Source organism: Cervus canadensis, chromosome 32 (assembly GCF_019320065.1).
Source record: "Cervus canadensis isolate Bull #8, Minnesota chromosome 32, ASM1932006v1, whole genome shotgun sequence".
Lineage (NCBI taxonomy): Eukaryota > Metazoa > Chordata > Mammalia > Artiodactyla > Cervidae > Cervus > Cervus canadensis.
In genome coordinates, this window is record NC_057417.1 from 7,725,688 (window position 1) to 7,751,249 (window position 25,562).

The 25,562-nt window shown below is 45.0% G+C and overlaps 1 protein-coding gene across 20 annotated transcripts in view; it reads right to left on the reverse strand.

The window, feature by feature from the left end:
* RBFOX1 (RNA binding fox-1 homolog 1) overlaps positions 1-25,562 on the reverse strand; it is a 2,068,635-nt gene that overhangs the window by 203,922 nt on the left and 1,839,151 nt on the right. For 19 of the 20 annotated variants that reach the window (XM_043455516.1, XM_043455518.1, XM_043455526.1 and 16 more), the window contains one exon: positions 4,905-5,147. In XM_043455516.1, the coding sequence (XP_043311451.1) occupies positions 4,905-5,147 (243 nt within the window). Of the gene's footprint in view, positions 1-4,904; positions 5,148-13,177; positions 13,379-25,562 lie in introns of those variants that run through there. The other variant, XM_043455519.1, reaches the window with a different exon arrangement.

Genomic DNA, 25,562 nt, shown 5'->3' on the forward strand with positions numbered 1-25,562 from the left:
TATTATATGATCTGACTTATATATGGAATTTAAAATACGGAGCAAATGAACTTATTTACAGAGTAGAAATAGATTCACAGATATACAAAACAAGGGAAAAGGCAGGGGAGGGATAAATTTGGAATCTAGGATTAAGAGATATAAATTACTATATATAAAATGAAAAAGAATATATATATACACACAATGTATGTACATATATATGTATATATAACTGAATATATGTACAACTGTATATATGCACTTCTGAAACTAACACAACATTGTAAATCAACTACACATCAATATAAATAAATGAATAAATAAATAAACAAAAATAAAGTGATTACCTGTTGGAAAAGAAAAAGAAAACTTTGAAGATGATGGATATATCTATTATCATGAGAGTAGAAATGGTTCCATATGTATGTACTTACTGACACTAAATAATTACAAAATTATTAAGTATGCACAGCTTATTGTTTGTCATTTATATGTCAATGGAGCTATAAAAAATAAAGTACATCTTCGTCCTTTCCCAGGCTACCTACTGAATCTGTGTGCTCACAGTCAGATTCCTTCTATTTCCTCTAAAATACTCTGCTGCTTTCTCCCTCGAGTCATTCCCTATCTCTGATTCCCTGTCCTTCCTCCATCTCTCTTCTCTGTGGTGTAAAACATTGAATCAAAATCCACTCTCCTACAAACCAGTTCCTCAGACCTCTGTGCTCTTCCGTTGCTATCTTTTATTTCTCCTCTTTACTCCAAACGTTTATGAGGGTACTGCGCACACCCACTCTGATATTTCCCATTTACTCCTCAACTCCTGGCCCCGTGGAACTGCTCCCCAATACTTTACTTTCTCCTGGGTAATGTGATGTCCAATATGCCAGCTTCAATCATGTCCTCTGTTCATACCCGCCAGGCTGCCATGACAACACTCTCTGGTTCAACCCTCCATCCAGGTACCCTCTTTAGGTCTCATTCAATAGCGCCTCTTCTTCCAAACCTCACCACCTATGAGCTCTCTAGTGATCAGCTCTTGACTTTCTCTCCATTCCCTACACTTGACAAAGGTATCAATTCAAGCTCTCTATGAAAATGGCTCACCATACCGCCTTTAGCACTGACCATTTTCTGTTCATTCAACACCTTTAATGAGAAGTCTCAGGAACTTCTCTGGTAGTCCAGTGGCTAAGACTCCAAGCTCGAAATGCAAGGAGCCCAGGTGCCATCCCTGGTTGGGGAACTAGATGCCAAAACTAAACTAGATGCACACACCTAAACTAAGGATCCAGCAGGTCACAGCAGGACTGAAGATCCATGTGCCACAGCCAAGACCCGGCACAACCAAATAAATGCATAAATAAAAGTAAACATTGAAAAAAGAAGTTCACGTTGACCCTGGTGGAACCATCTTTGATCTATGTGTTTGGCTGTCTGTGTAAAAGCTCTCTGATAGAGGGAGTCTGTTTGCTCACCACGTCACCTCGCTGTAGTACTGGGGGCACTGTGGACACACAATATGCAATTTAAAAGTAGCCGGGTTGATCTCTTAAGAGTTCTTTATGAGACAAAAGGATATTGAGTTTCTCATCTCCCCTGCTGGCTTAATATTTCCTTTAAGGTAAGCTTCCCTCGTGGCTCAAATGGTAAAGAATTTGCCTGCAATGTGGGAGAAGTGGGTTCGATCCCTGGGCTGGGAAGATCCCCTGGAGGAGGGCATGGCAACCCACTCCAGTGTTCTTGCCTGGATAATTCCAAGGACAGAGGAGCCTGGCGGGGCTACAGTCCATGGGGTCACAAAGAGTCAGACACGACTGAGCAACTAAGCACAGCACAGGCATAATTAATTCTTTCCTTCGAAATGTCATTTTTTAAACTTTTTCGGGGCTTAAACTCTTTTCAATGGCTTCCCATAGCTTTCAACCGGGAATCCCACCCTCTCACAGAACACACTGTAGGATCCTTGTGGCCGCTTCTCGTTATCCTTTGCCACTGTGCATCCCGACACCCTCTTTACCAGCCCTTAGACATACTGTCTCATTTTTTTTCTTTTTTAAGTCTTTGAATAAGCCCAGCTCTTTCCAACCTTGGGACCTATGACCTTGGTATTCCTTTTACCTGGAAGCTTTCTCTTCTCCCCTTAAATATCATGTCCTTGAAGAAATGTCCCCAGGCTACTCATTTGCAGGTGGTACCTCTGCTCTTTTTTTTAATCCTCCATAGCACCCGTCTTTTCCTCAAGAGCATGTCTCACCATGTGTGTTTATAGAGCTCTTTGATTGCTACAATTTTCCTCTGTCTCCCACATTTAGTTATAAGAGGGAAAGAACTGGACTTCCATGGTGGTCCTGCGGTTAAGAATCCGCCTGCCTATTTGAATCCTTGAAAGGAAATTTTGTGTCAATGGCAATTATATAAAGATATATGAATATTTGTGTGTTAATCATGCTATATCAAATTAATAAATGTAAGCTATCAAATTAAAAAAAAAAAAAAGAATCCGCCTGCCAATGCAAGGGGCATGGGTTCAATCCCTGGCCTGGGAAGAGTCCACACGCCAAGGGGCAACAAAGCCCATGTGCCACAACTCCTGAGCCCGCACAAGAGAAGCCACCGCAAGGAGAAGCCTGTGCACCGCAGCTGGAAAGTAGCCCCACTCGCTGCAACTGGAGAAAGCCAGTGCACATAGCAATGAAGACCCAGTGCAGCCAAAAAACAATTGTTTTCAAAACAGATAGAAAAGACCATTTCCGTCTGGCTCACTCACATCATCAAATATGAGTCCTGGTCTCAGTAGATGTTTAAGAAATCTTTGTGAGTGAAGGAATGAATCTTCCACAGCAGTGTGTATGGTTGGTCCATGTGGAAGCTTAATAAATCATGCCTGATGGGAACTTTTTTAGTCCTAAAATAACTTTATCAAGCCCTACCATTGCTTATCACACACACACACACACAAACTCAACACACAAATGAACAACAGCCCCATCACTACCACTGGTAGTCAACACAACGAGAATAAACACCTACTACATTTGCAAACCCATCTAATAAATCCATCCCTAAGTTACAGCAGACAATGACAAACGAGGCAGCGGCGGCACTACTGACAATAACCAAGAGGTAGACACGACCCAAGTGCCCATCGATGGGTGGATGGACAGACAGAATGTGATCTGTCCAAACAATGGAATAGGATTCAGCCACAGAAAAAGAATGAGGCACTGGTCCATGCTACAACGTGGATGAACCTTGAAAACATTCTAAGTGAAAGGAGACAGACACAAGAGGTCATATACTGTATGACTGAGTCTTTTGAAAAAGCCAGAAGAGGCAAATATATACAGAAAGAAAGCAGACTGGTGACTCCCAGGGGATGCGGGGAGGGAGGGATGGAAGACCTCTGCCTGATGGATCCCGAGTTTCCTGTTGGGGCGATGGGAACGTCTGGGACTCTGCAGTGATGATGGATATGCTACACTGTGAATGAACTTAATGCCACTGGACTGTATGTGACAAAATGGTTAAAAATTTTATATGTATTCTGGCACAATAAAAAAGGGAAAGCAATAGAAAAATTTTCAATTTACATTGTTTTGAAAAATCTCCAAACTGAACTTCCAAATGAATGAGGTATCAGGTAGCAAAGTTAGATGGTTGCCTTGGTTACAAGAGGGGCATGGCAGAGGATGAGATGGTTGGATGGCATCACCAACTTGATGGACATGAGTTTGAGCAAGCTCTGGGAGTTGGTTATGGACAGGGAAGCCTGAGGAGCTGCAGTCCATGGGGTTGCAAACAGCTGGACACAAGTGAGGGATTGAATTGAACTGAACTTGGTTACAAAAAAATAGATGATGTTTCAAACCAATACACTTCTTCACAAATACTAGTTTTTCAGAGGTTAGGAGAAACAGGCCTAAGTGCCTTGCACCTATAAACTGTTCTGGACAGAAGCTGGGTGTGTCTAGGCTTCTCAAGAATTCCACAGAACAAGGTTTCCTAAATGTTTACATATACCCCTCCTGAGATGCACATGGCATGGTTACTTCCAGTGGTATGCAAATAAACATGGTGTACTTTTAATCATCATTTTTGTTTAGAGTGATTAGCTTTTATGAATAGCCAGCAATACTGGTTTCCATTGGCAATGGTGATAGACTGTTTCTTTTCTGTTTGTTTGCTTGTTTTTAATCCATTCCATCCATTCATAGGCAAGAAAGTTGACGTTTGGGTGCACAGAGGTGTGTTACCACCACCATCAAAACGCAAAACAGTTCTACAAAATTCTCTTGCTGCCTTTTGGCAGCCCAGGTCACCCATACCTCGGGGGCTAAGCAGTAAAGAAGACACTAGGGACACAAGCCACAATGTGGGTGCAACTCCAATGAATTTGGCTAAGATAAGGAGCGCTGGGGCGGGAACCCCGCAGAGGGTGGCTGCAATGGACAGATGGATTGGGGGGTGATGGAAACATTCCTAAGATAGACTGTGGCAATGGTTGTACAATTCTGTAAATACCATAGTGATCCCTGAATTGCACACCTGGAATAAGTGGATTTTACAGTATGTAAACGGTATCTCCAAAAAGGCAATTAAAAAAAAAAAAAAGATTACATAGTGTATGATTTCACACAGACGACATAATTTCAGAAAAAGCGAAACTGCAGAAGCAGAAAAGACATGAAGGTTTCCCTTTAGCCAAACACGCAGTTAATGGGAAAATGTTTTGATTGAACCCAGCCTCACGAGAGGATGCGCGCAGGTGAGTGAGGTGAACCTGGCGGGGCTGGGATGCCAGGGATGAGCTTAGGGACGGCTCTGCAGGAGGGAGCCCCCTAGCTGCATAGAGGTGCGCCCGGCAGTCATTCCAGGATCCTGGGGTCCCACCCCACCCCCTGAAACCAGCGCAGACTTACTGTGGCCGTGCCTGAGACGGTGTGCGCGCTCGTGTCCGCTGCGCTCTGCTCCGAGTGTGACTGCGCGGGAGGGTACAGGTTTAACGTGTGCTCCGGGACGGTGGTCTGGCCCGTGTACTCTGGTGCGGGGTGGGGGTGAGGGGCCGTGTATTCCGCGGGGATGCCGTTCTGAGGGGGGGCAAACTGGGCCGAAGCGTAAGGCTGAGCCATTGTGTCAGGGGCAGCTGCTGCTTCCTGATTACCCTGGAAAATCAGAGAGAAGGAGAGAAACCATGAGCGGGCAGCAGGCGGAACCTTCTCCCCAGGCCCAGGAACAACAGCTCCCCGGATGTCGCGTGGGTGCCAGGGTGGTGCCAAGAGCCTGAGATGGGTACATCCTAGGCCATCTTCATCAGACGGTATAAGGATGCAGTAACCATCACCAGGGTCTCCAAGAACCCGCCTGCCAATGCAGGAGACACGGTTCCATCCCTGGGTCAGGAAAATCCCCTAGAGAAGGGAATGGCAACCCACTCCAGTATTCTTGCCTGGGAAATTCCACGGACAGAGAAGCCTGGCAGGTTCAGGAGGCCGCAAAGAGTCAGACAGGACTTAGCAACTAAACAAGGACAGGCCAGTCATCACTGAGACAGCCCCACTGTCCAGATGCAGAAAGCGAGGTTCTGAAAGGTGGAAGACCCTTCCGCATATCATCCAGCCCAAGAGCCACACACCGTGAGAGTCTGTGTTCTTCTGCACTGGATTTTTCTGGCAGGTCTTTCTAATTTCATTCCCATTTTGGAACGTGTGAGCCTGTAGTTGTCGCCAGTGACAGCAGAGCCTTGATTTGATACTTAAAATGCCAAGAGAGATTAAATTGAACGTGTGTGTTCTTGAGAGGAGAGACAATTCGTGTAAGCATTAGAATTTAATCAACATTTTATGTGCTTTGGTTCACATAATGGGATGGGGGTGGTGGTCCTTGCAAGGGTCACTGTGTGTGTGCGTGTGCGTATGATGGTCTCAGAGCCAACATGAAGCAGCTGATGAAAATTCAAGACCTAATTTGGACAACGATGGCCCTCAACGATAGTCTCATTTTAAGTGTCTCTGCAAAACATGGATTTGACTCTTAGCCTCATTAATCAATGCCTCCCCCCTGTTCCCTGACTAATTTTTTTTTTTATAAGCAGAGCATTATATAACAATTCGCCCTTCAGATCTAGGCAAAACATGCAATGTGATAATTACAGTCAAGTCAAAAGAATAAAAAAAGAAGAACTCAAATGCTTCCCTTTCAGGAAACCTCTCTCTCCACCCCCACCCCCACAACTTTACTACCCTACACACACACACACACACACACACACACACACACACATACATACACCCCATCAGGGTCTGTAACCCAGAGGTCTAAATTTTCCATGGTCTTAAGAAATGGGATTGCACAGTCAGAGACAGAGAGAGAGGGAAAGCTTAGCAATTAAGCCCACCAAATAGTTTCCTCTCCCATTGTCTGTGGTCAATTAGATGTGACTTCAGCCCTCCTGTAATGATACCAGGGCAACAATGTCAGAATCTCTCCCATCTCCAGAGTCCCTGCCACTGACATTTGAGAGCATCTCCAGCCCAAGCAACTTGAGTGCAGCAAAACCCATTATGACAGAGAGGGTAGAAAAAAAAAAGTTAATTCTCAGAGCAGTGCCAAGAGCTGGTGCATTTGTTTAGAAGGAACCTTAATTAGAATGTTAAAGATGACACTTGGAAGAGAACAGTGCTTAGGATAAGTTTAAAACATTTTACAAGTGAAAACACCCCCAGCAGGGCCTTTCCTCCCCTGGACTAATTTCTCCAAATGTCTGTGCCATCGGAAGCAAAAATGCACAGCTGTGGCTTTCTTGGCAACATGTTTTCATGGCACCTGGGGGCTGTGAGGGTCCGACTGTGCTGGGGTTGGATTGTTTGAGGTGGAAAGTTAACTGTCTGTCCTTGGAAAACCACATTCACCGTCACTGTTGCTCACTGTTCAGCCTCTTCAAGGATAAGCCCGGTTCCTCTTGGGGGACACTCCCACTCCCAGCTCACCTCGGGGTCACATGACCCAGCCTGGCTGACCAGAGGACTCGCCTCTCATGGCCACAGTGATGGGGGCTCATGCCCGTCTCTCTAAGCTGGTTAGCGAGTTGACCCCTTGCCACTCCAGTGAGGCGTAATCCTGGGACCTGACTGGTATTCGGGGAGGAAGTTCCTTCACTACGATGACTGGCAGCTGAAAAACATAATACCAGCTTGGAGCTACCAGAAAATGCCTCTTGAAAGGGGGTCTCCCTAAAGCAGAAGCTGACCCGGAGGAAAACGGAGCCCAGAAATGGAGACGCAGACCCACTGAGTCCCCCTGACATCATCTGAAGTCATGGATCCAGCTCTTCCTGCAGTCAGTAATGCTGCTGTTTAAATTCCATAACTCAGTAAATGTCTGTGTAAGCCCACTTTTCTATTACATGCAAGCTAAAAGGTCTTGACTGATACCAAAAAAAAAAATCCTCTACTGTGTCTTAGCCGACTAGCATTCTTTTCTTCTAGAGGGCTGCTCAAGGAACATAGACTTGTGCACAGAAATTCCATATGATGCAACTTCTTTCTGGCTCATGAGAAGCCCTAGAAGCTTTGGGACCTTGAGAATCCTCCAAAGGGAAATACACTGGGACAGATTTCACTTCTGCCCAAAGATCTATTTCAGACTCTCCTGCCCCTCCCCTCGCTTGTCTCTGAAAGACAGTCTTGTAAAAAACACCAAGGGAGCCTGAAATGCTCACAGGATTAGGGGTAGAGAGAGATGGTCAAAATAGACACAGCTTTCCTTGCTCCGCCTTCAGTAGAAATGCTTTCACGGGAACGTATACGCCCACCTAGCCTTTCCGCATGGCAGAGCCATCTCAGGAAGAGAGAACCAGTCCCATGTGCTTCTGCAAAACAGTAGCCGCTCCGTGCTAGGATCTGACCCCTCTCTGCATTGCCCAGGGAAGGGCTTGACCTCAAGAAGTGTATGGTCTCTTTTATTTTCTCAACAACACCATGTCTTTCTGCTCGCTGCCTCCTGTGCTTGGGAAGTTCTCCCCTACTCCCTTGCCTGGCTAGTCTCAGCTTCTCTCTCTCTTTTTTAAAATATTTATTTATTTACTTTTGACTCTGCTGGGTCTTCATTGCTGCACGGGCTTTTCTCTAGTTGCAACGAGTGGGGGCTACTCTCAACGTGCGGTGTGTGGGTATCTCACTGTGCTGGCTTCTCTTCGGGAGTTCAGGCTCTAGGCACATGGGCTTCAGTAGTTGTGGCTCCTGGGCTCGAGAGCATGGGCTCAGTAGTCACGGCAAATGGGCTTTGTTGTCCCCTGGCACGTGGGATCTTCCCGGACTAGGGATTGAACCCGTGTCTCCTGCATTGGCAGGCAGATTCTTTACCACTGAGCTACCAGGGGAGCCCTCGGCTTCTCTTTGAGGTTCCCCCAGCCAGTCTTTTTGACACTTAAACCACATCAGTTGCCTGTCCTCTAAGCTCTACCGCAGCTTTGCTCACTTCCCACGTAACTGGAGGTACCGCCATTGCCTGCTGACTTGCCTGTGAACATCCGGAGGGTGGGAGACTGCGTCGCATTCTCTGCTCTATCTCCAGGCTTCCGAAGCACACTGGCTGCAAAGTCAGCAGACCCCAGTGCTTGCTAAGTGAGTGCATGCCTGGCCAGTGAACTCTGGGCTCTGTGTGGCTTCACTGGGCAACAGGATGGAAGGGGTGGGGATAGGAGAGGGATGGGCAAATGAACTCTGGAAGAAATCTGGCCCATGACTTGTTTTTGTAAATAAAGTTTTATTGGGACACAACCATGCTCACTGTGCCCCAATGGCAGAGTTGAGTCACTATGACAAGAGACCATACAGCCCACAGAGCCTAAACTATTGAACTATCAGGCCCTTTGCAGAAAAGGTTTTCTCATCGTTGTGACAGACTTATCATGAATCATGGGGCCAACAATTAAGAAGCTGTGGTTGCACAAAGAGTTTGGGCAGGAAATACAGTCAGTGGTGAAGCAGGGAGAGAAAAGGGGATGCCCTCTCCCTAAACCAAGGAAGGGGTGGCCCAGTGTTAAGCATGGTGGAAGAAGGATGCCATAGAATCTTTTCCAGAATCTTCTCTGAATCACCAGACATCTACATTGTACACACAAGTGCATCAAACCCAGCAAAAGTGGGCTTATGAGAAGACTAATGATGGCATCACACGTCTCTGCTCCATCTGAAAGACACCCTCTTCAAACCAGAGCCCAGAAGACAAAGCAAGTGACACTCACGCCTAGTGGGCACCAGGCATGGTGCTGAGCGTTTTACAGCAAGAGTCCTCAAGCAAGGATGATCTCTTCCCAGGAGACATGAAGCAATGACTACAGACACTTTTGTTTGTCACAACTGGGGATTAAGGGGAACCACCAGCATCTACAGCATCTAGGAAGCCAGAGATGCTGCTGAACACCCTAAGATGCACAGGATCACCCCACCCCACCACCAAGGATTATCCAGCTCTGAAGGTTAATAGTGCCAAGGTCTAGACTCTGCTTTGCATGCTTTGCATCTGGAATCCCACTTTATTTCATTGTAAAGGATACCATGGCCCAGAGCCGGTAAATAATATTGTGAGGCCACAGCCACAGGTATCTCTGAGGAAAGCCAGGAGTTGAACCAGAGCTCGTGTTTATCCCATGCCAAGGTATCTCTCATCTGGCAAGAAGATCCCCTGGTGGGGAGATACGTTTCTGATTTTAAATAAATAAGCCACTCTCTGTCACATATACAGTGACCCTGAGACCCGTTTTCCATCAGGTGGCATGGCAGGTGCTAGGGTCAATCAGTTGCTCAGTCGTGTCCAACTCTTTGTGACCCCATGGACTGTAGCCCTCCAGGCTCCTCTGTCCATGGTATTTTCCAGGCAAGAGAACGGGAGTGGGTTGCCATTTCGTTCTCCAGGGCATCTTCCCGACCAAGGGATGGAACCCTTGTCTCTTTCATCTCTTGCACTGGAAGGCAGATTCTCTACCACTAGCGCCCATGGGGAGCCCCCAGGTGCTAGGGTATTTGATTCAAAGAGGCCAGGCTTCCGATTGCCAGGCTGGGGAGGGGCAAGGGGGATCCTTTGGCGAGTGTTAGAATAGCAGCTTGGGAAATTTCCACCACCTCAAGCCTGAAGCCTGGCTTCTGAAGGCTCTGAGGTTCCCAGGGCCAAGGGCAAGGACCAATTAGGGGCAGCACTGGAGCCAGGACAAACCCCCAACCTCCACCCAAACATGCACCAATCTGGCAAAACCAGGGTGCTCAGCTCTAAGAGACAGTGTCCAAGGTAGCCAAGGAGCCTACAGGTAGCACTCAAGTCCTTGGAGCCTGAGATGCACGCCCATTCCTGGAGTTCTCAGACAGATGTTGGGTGGACCCCCTGCGGTTACTTATTAACACTGACAACCATTCCAAAGAGACCCTAATTAATATTCCCAACATTTGCACTTTGGGCTAATTACATCTAATATTTAATTAAGATCATCGTTCTTCCTATGGAATTATTTTTCACCTTCAAAGGGCTTCGGAGATGTCTTTCTTTCCTCCCTAGTGATGCTCCTGGATTCTTAGCATGGTTGAAATGAATTTTCTGGAAAAAAAAAATATTCACCTTGTGCTTGTGTGCTAAGTTGCTTCGGTCATGTCCAATTCTTTGGGACCCTATGGACTATAGCCCACCAGGCTCCTCTGTCCATGAGATTTTCCAGGCAAGAGTACTGGAGTGGGTTGCCGTGCCCTCCTCCAGGGGATCTTCCTGACGCAGGGATCGAACCTGTGTCTCTTGTATCTCTGGCATTGGCAGGTAGGTTCTTTACCACTAGCGCCACTTGGGAAGTCCATATTCACATTAAGGGCATCTTTTCCACTCCAGGTCAAGACAAGTCTTAAGTCACGTGAACATGCTCCAGGGCAGGGAATGGGGGGAAATGAGGAGAAGCTGAAGCCAATTTCATGTCAGTGGTGGGGATAGGCAGCCATTTTCCAGAGCATGCTGACTAGACATTCCCTGATTTGCAGACGCTCCCTTCATCCCTCTGTGCTGTTCTTAGTTGCTCAGTTGTGTCTGATTCTTTGAGACCCCATGGACTGCAGCCCACCAGGCTCCTCTGTCCATGGGATTCTCCAGGCAAGAATACTGGAGTGGGTTGCCATGCCCTCCTCCAGGGGATCTTCCCAATCTAGGGATCGAAGCCGGGTCTCCCGCATTGCAGGCAGATTCTTTCCTGACTGAGGATCATCCCCCTACCTTAATGCCAAATGCCTGCTTTTCCCAAATAAGTGGCATGATCAGGGAGATGCTGATATTTCCTGAGTCAGGGTGCTTGTGGGGGTACTGAGTTGACAGCGGAGGGTGATTCTGCCTTGCATGTACCTCCACATTATCCCTGAGGCTGGGAAAGATTGAGGGCAAGAGAAGAAGGGGACGACAGAAGATGAGATGGTTGGATGGCATCACCGACTCAATGGACATGAGTTTGAGCAAACTCTGGGAGATAGTGAAGGACAGGGAAGCCCGGTGTGCTGCAGTCCATGGGGTCGCAACTTAGCAACTGAACAACCACATCATCAGGGGGGTGCTTCAAGTGATTTTGCAACCCTAGCATCTGATGTTCAATGCCTGGACTTCCCTGGGTTACTGCCGAATACACAAAAGGGAAGAAAAAAGAAGCCAAGACCTCGTGTTTTCAAACCCACCCTTGGCTGTTGCAGAACTGGGTAGAAATTTGAAATCAAGAGCATCTATTAGGATAAATGGAAAAGAAACTTCTTCGTCCTCATGGGCCAAACATCAATTAGAACAGCAACTCAACAGCAGCCAGATGACGTGGGAACCCCCCCCCCCCAATTTCCCGAAACACCCCGGTGGGTAGTTTGCACTCCAGCTACAGAGAGGAAAGCGGGTTATTAAAATGCAACCAAGTCTGATTCACCAAAGGAAAAAAAAGTGCCATTTCAATTTAAACATTTTACTGAAGCATGAAATAGCCAGGATATTATTGCTATTTTAAGACAAATACCGTAATCTGACCATTAGCATAGTGTGTGGACTTTGCTGCTTGCAGGCATTCAGTGAGACGCCCCACAAATACAAGGAGAATTTCCTTGGTCGCTGAAACATCCCACACCCTTAATTTTCTCAGGAGGCAGAGCCAGAGAGAAAATGGGAGGTGTTTTCTTTTGTATTTTGGTGAGTTTTTTGTTGTTGTTGTTGTTAGACATCCCCTTCTCCCAGGCACAGCCCTGAGTGCCTTAATAAAGTAGTTTTGGGAAACTAATAAATGAACCAAGACTGGCAGCCCATCGGACTTGGCAAAATATTTTGGCTCACCATCTAATGCAAAGCACATTTCAACTGCAGAAAAGAGTCCTTACGTGGCAGAGCATGGAACGGATTTATTCTTTTCACCGTGAACTGTCTGACTTTTACTAAGGGGGAAAAGTGCCTGCCAAGGTGGACTTTAAGTATTTTTCTTTCCCGTCTGTGTGTGTGTGTGTTTTCCCAGCTCTAATCATCAAACTTCTAGAGCATCCTTTCTCCTTTTGCGTCTGAAATTTATCGTTCCCAGTCCATTTCTCATTCCCTCAAATCTCTTCTGGCCTAAACACAGCCCCTCTAGTAAAGAAATGCACGGGAATGGTTCAGTCCTCTTAAACCAACTGGTTACACCTCTCCACACCATCTAGAACAGCGGTGTCTCCCGCCCTGGGACCCACCCCTCCCACCAACTCCGACTCGAGAAAGGAGATTGTCCATTCCTGGCTGCCTGCAGTTCTCCGTCTTGCTGACAGTTTGGTCGACTTGAGTTTCTCAGCCTGGTCTGTTCTACTTCTCTGGCAAGAAATTGCGCATATTCAGAGAAAAGCCTCCAGTGCTGGACCGAAAAGAACTAAAACTGCATCATACCCCTGGGGGCACTGAAACCAAAGAAGGGAAATGCAAAATTACATCATTAACCTGCGGGTTCGAAGACCAGCTCAGTTCTTACACATCAAGCAGAAAAGCTCCTGCACACACACACACACACACACACACACACACACACACTTGGCTGAATTCCTCTCCTTTCCCTCCCGGCATGATTCAAGGAGCAAAATCCACATCACACACAGAGCAACACAGACTTCATACCAAGAAAGGCTTCCGCTCCATTCAAAGCAGTTTCGAGTGAAACAGAAACATGGGGGAAATATACCTGCGGTACCATCCTGCTTCCTTTCTCCTCCATAAACTTAGCAGCTGTCCTCGTGCCACACCACAGAGCATCTGGCAGGAGAGAGCCTCGATGAGGAGTGAGGGTGTGTGCGCTGTGCAACGTGGGGACGGCGGGGGTGCGGGAGGCGGGGGGGCCGGGGCCGCCCGGCTGACCTCCTCCTCAACATCTGACTGCTCCCCAAACCAGCCCCAGAGGGGACTCCTTCCTGGAGCTGATCCATCAATCACAGCCCGCCCCTCCTCTGGCCCCTGCTCTCCGCTTCCGAGTGTACGCTGAGCAGATGATTATATAGACGAGGAAGGGGGAAAAAAAAAGAAAGAAAGAAAACCCACACAGCGCTCGACTACATTAATAGCTGTTTAAAAAACATTAGAAATGCTATCCTCTGCACCGCCCGGAGCTGGAATTTTTCATTACTAAACTAAATATATGGTATGCAAGCAAACTTAGGAATTCCACTGGGAAGCTCGCGCGACTCTCCTATTTTTGTCTTATATTGGGATGGGCGGGGGTGGGGGGAACGCCAAAAGGAGCAGGGGAGGAGACAGAAGAGGGATGAAGACAGAGCTCGAAGAGATAAGAGAGATGGTGATGGATATGTTTTTAAAAAACACACCCTGAGAACACTGCAGATAAATGTATAACAAAGCTGAGTGGTTAATTGTAAATTGATCTTAAAATACTGTCAGGGGCGAGTGTGTGGAAGATGCTCAGGCCTGGCTCCTTGGCAGACTCTCTGCGTGATCTCAGGCAAGTTGTTGCAATGCCCTGGGCTCCAGTTTTTGGGTTTTTTTTTTGTTTTTTTTGCTTCTGTTTAATGGGGAACATGATGAGTGACTTCACAGGGTAATTGTGAGAAGATCATGATAAAAATCAAATCACGGGAAAACAAACACACACGGCGCCCTGTCTCAGAGGATGCGCTAGATAAACAGCTTCATTCATCACATTCAATAACGTGGTGAGCAAAATCCAAAACCATCTTTGTCCCTGAGGACCCAACAGGAAGGACCTACAGTAGACTCTGAAGAAAAGGAACCCACCCTTGACCCCAGTACCCCAGTGATGATCAAGGGCACGAAGGGAAATCAGCCTCTTGTTTTTCTCTTGTCTTGAACTTCTGTCTCTTCTAAGTTCATTTTTTTTTCTTGTTTTCCCAATGAGCAAAAATAAAACCTCGTACAAAATCCCCTGTGATTTCAATGCCAAATGCTGCCTCTTTATTTAAAGCTGCAAATACTTTGTTCTTCCTTTATTATTAAAACTACAACCACCGCAGTGAAATGTCAACACAATCTCAGTTTTTATTTAGTCATGTCTTTCTGGCTTGCCCAAGGGGAGGTTTCAAGAGACCCATCCACTCTTTGCATGGACAGCCGCTTATCACTGAGACGCCTGCTTGGAAAGGAGAGATCTCGCTACACTGGAGGGAATGGATGAGGTTTCTGAAGTGATTAAACTTGTAATTAAATTGTATAACAGAGGAGGAGGTGAGGGCGGAGAAGGCTGCCCGGAAGAATTCCACTTTCCTGCTGATCTGTTGGTGGTGTGAGCTCAGGGAACCCCTGGGTGATTTTTTTTTTTCCAATTCCCAGCTTCCCAGGGTTGGAAAGAAAATCTGGATAAACAGTATTTGTACCATTCTTACATTCCTATTTCCAATCACAGTCTGGGGATGTGATTATTAATCAATTAATTAATTAATGCAGGATGAAATTAAGCAGCCCTCTCAGGTTCCTTGGGATTCACTGGTAGCTCAGTTGGTAAAGAATCTGTCTATACTGTAGGAGACCTGGGTTCAATTCCTGGTCAGGAAGATCTGCTGGAGAAGGGATAAACTACCCACACTCTGGTATTCTTGGGCTTTCCTGGTGGCCCAGCTGGTAAAGAATCCATCTGCAATGCAGGAGACCTGGGTTCGATCCCTGGGTCGGAAAGATCCCCTGGAGAAGGGAAAGGCTACCCACTCCAGTATTCTGGCCTGGAGAATTCCATGCACTATACAGTCCGTGTGGTCGCAAAGAGTCAGACACAACTGAGCGACTTTCACTTTCACTCAGGTTCCTTAAAGGGATGAGTCAGCTCCCCTCTCGAAACCGCATCACCAGAGGACCAGAGCCCCTTCTCAAAGGACTCACTCAATAGGTGGACTCAGCAGTCATTCTGAGCCACAGGCTCCTTGTCCAACTGATAACTGAAGAGCTGAGCTTCTGTCTTTCAAGCAAATACAGGGGTCTTGCTTTCTCCTAGAAAGCAAAAAGTGTGAGATCAAGACAGACAGATTCCTTGGTGTTCTGGGAAGTGATAGAGAAAATGCAAAAAATCCCCCAAAACCCAAAAAAGTCAAAACACCTAGTAGAGGAGAGTGTTTCAGGTGGAGACAATCAGAGTGATGTAACAGGACATTACTCTTTAGCCCACGGGCCATAGGGTCACTTAGGGGTGGTCCTACAGAGCCAGAGGCTAGAACACCACCCCAGACCCACCGGCTTAAAATCTCTGAGGGTGGGTGGGATCCAGCCTTGAGCACTGTGTGAAGGTGCCTCAGACTGTTCTTATACACAATTTTGGGGTGAAATGTATTGTTTTCAAATTACAGGTGTGATCCCTTGGGATGTAAAACTCTGGTAGGGGGTTATCACATCAACATTCTCTAAATGAAATAAACTGTACTACACTGGGAAAGAATAGAATAGAGTAAGAGAAATGTTTCATGAAACTTTTATGCAGGTGAATTGGGTTGTGATGTAAAACCTTTTATGGATTGCAATAAAATAAGCAAAATAAAAAACTCTATGCTGGGTAATTTCCCTGTTGGTTACCATCTAACTTTTTATTGGTGCTGTGACTACAGGGTTGGAGGCAAATGCTGAAAAACCAGAAACTCAATGGTGAAACTATTGTGTACCCCATTTCCTCATTTATTAATACAAATCAAAAATATTCTCCTTATTACAAAAAACAAAAAAACAAATATTCTCCTTCCTGATGAGGCTCTTGTGATGCTCTAGGGATCAAATATATGGGAATGTGTTTCATAATTTAGAAAGTCCTTGAGCATATATGCCTCACTGTAGGGATGAAATCAGTCCCCTTTCTAGTCCAGCAAGGTTCTTCCTTCTCTGAAAAACACATGGGCAGGTGTGTTGGATTCATTCTACTGTGTGCTAGGCACTTTAATCTCCATAACCACCCCCCAAGAGATAGATATTATGGTCTTTTTAAAGGTAAGAACACTGAGGCTCCAAATAGATGAAAAAGTATTTGCCACTATGGGAGTTTGTAAATTTGGTTAAGTGGTGGGACCCTTATTGAAGAGTTCCTGTCACCGAATCCATGCTAAGATGAAGATGGAGATGATAACGATGATAAAGAGGATGAAAGTGATGACGGTGGTGGTGATGATAAAGATGGAGACGATGGTGGTGAAGAAGAAGAAGATGATGATACAGAGATGATGATGGTGGTGATGAAGCTGATAATGATACAGAGATGATGATGGTGATGAAGAAGATACAGAAGGAGATGATGGTGGTGATGAAGATGATGGTGATGATAAGAAAACTTTTCTTGAGTATTAACTAGGTACTAGTCACTGTTCTAAGCACCAAAGATACAAAATTCAGCAAAGCAGCTTTGCCTATATTATCTTATTTAATAAGAACCCAATGTGGTACCTACCATCATTCTCTTTTTAAGCGAGGTGGAGTTATCAGGTTGGCCAAAAGTTTCATTCAGGTTTTTCATAACATCTTCCAGAAGAACCTGAATGAACCTTTTGGTCAACCCAGTACTTCCTGCTACTCATACAACTAGTAAGAGCTAGTTACTGAAATCCATCAGACTCCTAAGCCCCACATCCTTAAACACTTGGAGATGGGTCAGCTTACAAACTGATCTTGTAGTTTGTAAGGTCAGTATACAAACCTTGGTTTCCTAACTATATGAGCTTACCAAAAAATAATCTCTGGAACAAAGAGCTCTGAAATTGTTCTGGGACCATAATTCACAAAAAACCAACAAACAACCACGATGACAGGAATCCACGTCACAGATTGGAGTCAAAGCAATTTGTTTCATCTTGCCTTCCCAGCCTCCGCAGGCAGGCACAGAGGGGAGAGAGGCCAGGAGACACCTTGATGCGGCTGAAAACCCCAGCCCCAGAAACACGAAGCAGGGGAGGGGGCGACGGATCTGCGACAGTGAGGTGTCACGCTTACGAAACGTTCCATCCTGACTTTCCGTGTGGAGACACAGAAGGCAACGGAGAGGTTGTTTTTCTCAACTCCTTAAAAATCAAATATTTATGGCACTTGGTGCTAATCAGTAGCCTTGACATGGTGGCTTATGAGGTGGTATTTCCAAAGAGAAACATACTTGTGTCAAAAAAAAATAATAATAATTATTAGCCTCTGGAGCAAGTGAAGTTCCCAGTCAACAGTCTCAGGCACGTAAGAATGGGGACTTTCTTATCTTGCTCCCTGCATCCACAGGGTCTTAGAGGACCCTGACTTGTCCTTTAAAATCCTTGTCAAAATCTGACATGATGTATAATTTGATTTTGACATTATGTGTATTTTTACATTACGTATATTGGGTTGGCCAAAAACTTCATTTGGGTTTTCCTGTAATACTGTGGTCCTCACCAAGGACTGGTTTCGTGGAAGACAATTTCTCCAGGGACCAGGGAGGGAGGGAGTACGGTTTGGGGATGATTTAAGTGCATTCCATTTATGGTATACTTTATTTCTGTTGGGCTTCCCTGATGGCTCAAATGGTAAAGAATCCGCCTGCAATGCAGGAGACTTGAGTTCGATCCCTGGGTCGGGAAGATGCCCTGGAGAAGGGAATGGTTACCCACTCCAGTATTCTTGCCTGGCGAATTCCATGGACAGAACAGCCTGGGACACTATACCCTATAGGGTCACAAAGGGTTGGACACGACTGAGTGACTAACACTCACTCACTCACTTATTTCTCTTACTATTACATCAGCTCCACCTCAGATCATCAGGCATTAGATCCTGGAGGTTGGAGGACCCTTCTGTAAGATATGATGTAAAATTCTCAACCAACTTTGGGGCCAACCCTATATTTTGAGATCTGTCTCCAACCAGACTGTAAACTTCATGAGGGCAGGAACCCCTGCTGTTTTTTTTCACCACTGTTGTCTGGAGCATCTTAAAGAGTGGTACACACATGCATATATTAAAAATGTTTTGTCCCTTGAAAAATTCTCAGGTCCCGATAAGGACTAAGACATGCTCTGATTCACCCAGTAACTCAGGGAGCTGAGAAACAAAGTCAAACTATCAAATGTTGCTCTGCACTGTTGAAAATAAAAAATTTTCCCTATTGAAATATCCCAACATTGTACTGAAAGACTTCTTCTTGGAAAGCCGTGTGGCATAGGGCTTCACTTCTCTGTCTGTGGAAATAGCTGTAAATGCCTTATTATTGCCCGTTATTAACTTAAAAAAAAAGTACCAGACAGAATAGCAGCTTGTCATTGAATTCCTTCGCAGCATTAGATAATGGTAGCCACTTGATATACATGTCTAACTTCATTTTTACCAGAACAGTGTATTTACGGAACTTATTTGTTATCAAACCCATTTCACAGATAGAGAAGAGAAAGGTTTCTGGAAGCTAGTAAGTGGCAGATGTGTGCTCACTCACTCACTTGTGCCCAACTCTTTGTGGCCCCACTGACTGTAGCCCGCCAGGCTCCTTAGGCCATGGAATTTTCCAGGCAAGAATACTGGAGTGGGTCGCCATTTCCTCCTCCAGGGGATCCTCTTGACCCAAGGATCCAACCCGTGGCTCTTGTGTCGCCTGTCCTGGCGGGCGGATTCCTTACCAGTGAGCCACCAAGAGGCAGAGGCAGACCTCAAATCCACATCTTTCTCCAAAGCTGAGTTTCCTTCAAGGATGCTATGATTGACCTCTGTGTGGGCTAAGATGAGCGTTGATATCTGTAAGGGCTATGGTATAACTATTCAATCACAAAGTATTTTCTGAAGTATTCTAGCCAAAGTTGGAAGTCACCAAAAAGGCACGAGACCTTGTTCTTGTCATCTCAAGATCCAGAACCCAAGAGGGGTTAGTAGTGTTAATAATGATGATGGTGATTAAAACATTATTAATAACAACAAGAATATAATTAGAAGGGCTTCCCTGATGGCTCAGTGGTAAAGAATCCGCCTGCCAATGCAGGCGACACAGTTTCAATCCCTGATCTGGGAAGACCCCACACGCCACAGAGCAACTAAGCCTGTGCGCCACAGCTATCGAGCCTGTGGTCTAGAGTCTGGGAGCTGCAACTACGGAAGCCCACGCGCCCCAGAGTCCAAGCTCTGCAACAAGAGAAGCCACTGGAATGAGAAGCTGCTCACTGCAACTACAGAGTAGCCTCTGCTTGCCCCTAGAGAAAAGTCTGTGCAGCAATGAAGACCCAGGACAGCCAGAAATAAAAATAAATAAATAAATAAGGATATAATTAGAATGGCTCTTAACATATGCATTCTATTGCCCTAAATGTTGTATAAATGTTAACTCCCTCAATGCACTCCACAGCCTCCATCATTTTCTAGATGGGCAGCTTTGAAAGACTATGCAAATAATCTGAGGTCACCCCAAGAGGAAGGATGAAAACCATAGTTTGACCAATCTAATTCTGACTGCAAAGTAAGAAGTTGAAAAAAAATAAAATTCAGGAGAGTTGCTGTGTCTTGCTCATCCAGTTTCCCCCAATGTAATCTCTCACATAACTATAGGAAACTGAGAAACCAGAAGCTGACATCGTAGGACCACTTTCATGGTTGCAAACACAAAGGGAATTCAGGGCAGCAAAAGTTCAGCCATCCTCTTTTGCATCAATAGCATGGCCTCACTGTCATTCCCATCTATTCCTGAGTGACAGTTGGAGCTGCCCACCACCGTCCCAAATATAGTGGCGCATACAGAAGGGCAGATGAACTAATTGACAATTGAACCAAGCAAATAAATATTAGCAAAAACTGTTTCCATAATGGAAGGAACAGAGCGACGTATTTTAACTCATCATTCCACAAAGACCCTTCATCTCCTGGGTATGGAGGAAACCTTCAATCCACAATTGACCTCCTTTCACAAGGAGCTATTTTCTAAAGAAGCAAAAAAAAAAAAAAAAAGTTCTCGCCACCACCACCAGGGTAACATCAGCGTTAAATTTCTATCCAAGATGAATTTCAAAGACTTGCACCATTGCTAATATTACTACATTTAACCATATCCACAACAAGAAAAGAATGGCTTGTGTTCCCCTAAACAGCTTGCTTACAGTTACCCTGCAGATATGACTTGGGATAATATTGCTGTGCTACTTACTCCATCGTAGCTATCCAGGGGATTCTCTGCCTGCCTCTAAAATAGGGAACTAATAGATTTGGTGTAAGGCAACCGTCTCTGTGAGAAAGGGGGTTGCTGCACATACTGCAAGCGCCAGGAAGACCACAGTAGTGTCAACTCCACCGTGGATATTCCTAATTGAAGCAACCTCACTCACAGCACATTATGAAAACAGAATTTTCTACCTATCAGGAAAGTCTGTATCCCACTGACACTAATCGACATTTCTTCCTTGGTCCTCTCTCAAAGGTGAATCCTAAACATAGCTGAGACAACCCATGACCTTGAGGAGACAAGACATTCTTAAGATACAGAAACTATGTACCTCCTTCACATAACTTATAATGAATTTCCAGATGGTTCTGGAAATTTCCAGATGGTTCTGGAAATGGTTCTTTTTTTTGTGGTGTTTTCAGTTATCCTGTCTCCCTTGTTATTGTTCAGTCACTAAGTCATGTCCGACTCTTTGTGACCCCATGGACTGCAGCATGCCAGGCTTTCCTGTCCTCCACTATCTCCCAGATAGCGAACAGTTTACTCATGTCCATTGAGTCGGTGATGCCATCCAACCATCCCATCCACTGTCACCCCCTTCTCCTCCTGCCCTCAATCTTTTCCAGCATCAGGATCTTTTCCAATGAGTCTTTTCCAATCTCACTACATGGCTATTATGAGCCTCTCCTAAGACTGGAAACTCCTTCAAAGCAGGGACTTGCCATCTTCATCTTTAACACTTCCCTCTTTTTCTTCCGTCCTTTGTAATCAGGTGTTTGACATGATAAATATCTGTTGGCTTGCATTCACCTTACTTGTAGAAAGATGTCTAATCTGGTTAAGGCAACAGGCAAAGATGATAAAATATGACCTTGTCTTTCATTGTGCGTTGCATAAGTTTTAGCCTCTAATAGTTTGCCAACTTGAAAAAAAAAGGCTGTCACAAAATGAATTATACTTGGATTTGGAAGAAATGAAATTAGGAGAGACTGCCAGAAAGCAAGGGCAATGAACTATTCAAATAGGCAAGAACTTGATATTCACGCCATTGTTTCAGTAGCAAAGTCCTGGGCATCTTTGGTATGGCAGGTCCTCTGCTAGCTTCAGGGGCTACAGTGGTGACAAGGATTCACGCAGCCCAGAAACCTCTGCAGCTCTAAGTTGGCAGAAGTCACAGAATAGCCTGGGAATGTACAGTTTGATGGGGTATGTGCCAAGGGAAGAGAAATATACAGAGCTAAGAGAGCTTGCCTAACCCCTATGGTTTACCAAGGAGGGCTTTCCAGAAGAATTGATGTCTAAACCTCGAGTTGAAGGGTGAGTAGAACATAGCCAGATGATATGAAGCAGGTTGACAAAATCATGTGTGGAGAGGCCAGTTTAGTGCTGCAGAAGGAGGAAATAGCTCATACCCGGGGTGGCAGAATCAATGAAAACAGTCAAAGAAAGTGTTGAGGTTATTTTCAGAGCCACGGGTGAGCTGAGATAGAGACCTGGAGGTTACTGGATTGTAAGGCCCTTGAGGGAAGAGACCTGAATTATCTGGGCCCTTGAGGGAAGGTCTGCATTACTGAGTACCGTCTTCCCAGGAGCATTTGAATAGATGCTCAAAAACATCTTGGTCAGTCACAGAGTAAATGCAATGATGGTAAATAAAGTCAAGGGAAGAGTGAAGAAAAAGAAAAGAAAGGGATCTGATCTTTTAAATTGCACTCTTTGATGATACCTTTTCTCTTGAAGAAACTCAAATGTTTGAAACAGAAGAAACACATCAATAAGTCCGGTGGTCAGTTTAGGTAAATAAATAGGACAGAGCTTATCACTCTCATCTTAGACATCATCACAGCTGCTTAGCCAAGGATACAATGAAAAGGCTTCTGAGAGCATTCAAACATGGTCTGTGTGAGCCTCCAAACTGCATTGGAAAGTAGGTAGGATGGGTACCATATATACCCATTTAACAGAAGAGAAAGTTGAGGTCAAATAACTCAGTGACATGTCCAAATTCAGACAGCGAACACACATTCTAGCTGAGATCTGAACTCTAGATATACTCCCATTGCATCACACGGCTCCCTAAATTTTCCATCCATATGACCCAACAAGTCTGGCTATATCAACAGACTTGATTGCGTGATGCATTTCTGGGTTTCCTCCATCCTCATTTCATAAACTTTTATACAGAGAATAAGAGAAATAAACAAGGCCAGTATGACAATTGAAATTCCCATCAGAACAAAGGGGAGATAAAACTTTATTGACTTTACAAATTCAATACAATCCAACTTGGCATGAACATGCAGTATTGAAGTTATTGCTATTTGTGAAAGAGTAAGTCAAGAGAGATTGAAAACAAAGAACTCCATTTTCCTAAGTGAAGAACTAAGTTCAGTAACTGGTGCTGCCCCAACACAAGGGTCTCTTGAGCCCTGGACCTTCAAACAAAGCACCACTGGAGACTGGAAAACCTTGAATTCTTTACATGTGTTTGGTCAGTGCACAAGTATTTTCCTGTAGCTAAAGATGTGTGATGTTTTAAGGATAATTGCCTCCATGAATGCTGAGCTGAGTACAGCACACAGTTTGGAGTAAACCAGGGCTGGACTGACTTAAAGAAGAGGTTTTGCAAAATGTCAAGGTGGATCCAAGGAGGAGAGTGAAATTTTGAAAATCTGGAAGAAGTTCACCTTATTTGTGTATAAGAGATAATTTGCCTAATGACAAGACATTTTATTTAGATACAACAGCATCTAAGTCCAGCCAAATAAAGTGTGTGATCACTCTGTATACAAATGAAGACACTGAAGATCACTTTTCTGAACAGTTCTGAGGCAGTTTTAGCTAGGACACAGGCTGATGGAAGTTAAGTACATTTAATTCAAAAGAACTTCAAGCAGCATATATAAATATTTTCAAATGCGATAATTGCAAAGCAGGTGCCTTTGCAGAGTGGAACTGCCCATCAATAACATTCATCCTCTTCACGTCCAGTTTTCCTTGTTTGATTTTTAACCTGCCTACCTTTTTCAGACAAAATGGTATATTCTTGGGACCCACCCAGAGTAGACAAAAAATGTCCTTATAGTCAAGTATTATTGATTCATGGATCTGATTTAGGTTTAATGAACATATGCTGTTATAAGGAACACGTGCTGTTAGAGGCTGAATTGTGCTCCCCCATTAACTTTTTGAAGTTCTCGCCCCTCTGTCTCACAATGTGACCTTACTTGGGAATGTAGTCACTCATCATAAATGGAATTAACGCGTGTTAACACGAGGTCATACCAGAGTAGGGCTGGCCCCTGATCTGATACAACTGTTCTTATAAAAAGGGGGTACTCTGAACATAGACACACACACAAAGAGAACACCATGTGAAGATGAAGGCAGAGACTGAAGTGATGCTTCTACAGCCCAAGGACACCAAAGAAAGCCAGCCACTCACCAGAAGCCAGGACAGAGGCATGGGCCAGGTTCATCCTCACAGCCTCCGAAAGGAACCAACCTAGCTGACACTTTGATCTTGGACCTCTGGCCTCCAGAACTCTGACCATACATTCCTGCTGTTGAAGACTCCCGGTGTGTGGTACTTTGTTATCGGAGCCCTAGGAAACTAATACACTTAGTCATGTACGCGTATACTGTCCAGAGATACCATGTTAAATGAAATCACTCCCTACCGCGTGGAGCTTAAGGTCCAGTGACAGAACTACAACAACCAAGCAAACCCCCTAAAAATATAATGCAATATCTTGTCTTCTTATTCCATCCTTTACAATGAAAAGAAGGAAGTTCGGACACATGATGATTTTCATGCAATCTCGTCTGATCTCTGGGAAGCAGATCTTGGGATCTGGATTGGAAAAGTTTAAGAACTTGAGAGATCTGTCCAGGCACTGTGGCTCCACCCCAGGCTGCCCTGATGTGTGGCCGCGAGCCACGTGTGGTCACTGAGCCGCTGGAATCTGGTTAATCAGACATAAGGTGTGTTGAAGGCACAGGTTGAAATGATAATACTTTGAAGACATTGGATTAAAGAAAACATTTTCAGTTATTGTTGAGACATACTGGGTTGAATAAAATCTTGAAATTAAATTTATCTGTTTCTTTTTACTGTGTTTAATGTGACTACCAGAATTACAATAACAACAACAAAATCTATGTGTGGCTTATATGATCTTTCTGCTGGTCTGTGGTGGTGATACCCATTGCTTCAAGTGTTACAGAGCTGGGTTGGATTCATGTTTGTCATTGACTAACTGATGGGCATAGTGGCTAAAGAATCCACCTGCAATGCAGGAGACATAGGTTCGATCCCTGGGTCGGGAAGATCCTCTGGAGAAGAAGATGGCAACCCGCTCTAGTATTCTTCCCTGGAGAAATCTCATGGACAGAAGAGCCTGGTTGGCTATAGTCCATGGGGTCTCAAGAGTCAGACACAACTTGGCGATTAAGCCACCACCAACTGATGGGCAGAACTAAGAATGAACTCAGACCACTGAAATATGAAGCCCTTGCTCCTTCACATACCAAGCTACCTTCTTGGCACCAAAGGAAAATGGCTTCAGAAACAATCTTGTTGAGATGAATCCAGAAGAGGGAAGTCTGATTCCTACACCACCCCCCACCCCATCTTTGTGATGTTAAAATCCTTCACTTTCCCTGACCCTTTCTGCACAATTTCAGCATCAACCCCAAGACAGCCTTCACAGAAGGCCGCGTCTGAACAGAACATAACTTTCACTTTACCAAATCCGACAAAGCTTCCCAAGGCTCTTGAGAATCTGTCTAAAGTACCTGTTTGGGGACAGGAGAGGTAAAAGGCTTTTAAAAGCTTGTTTTAACTCTGTGTGAAATCAACTGACTAATATTTATACTGGGCAGCTTTCTGCAAAGATGAAATAAACTCTCTACAAATAGCCTACAGAGCTCAGACATTCACCGTGTGTGAGGTCAGGGAAGAACCGTGAACACGCTCCAG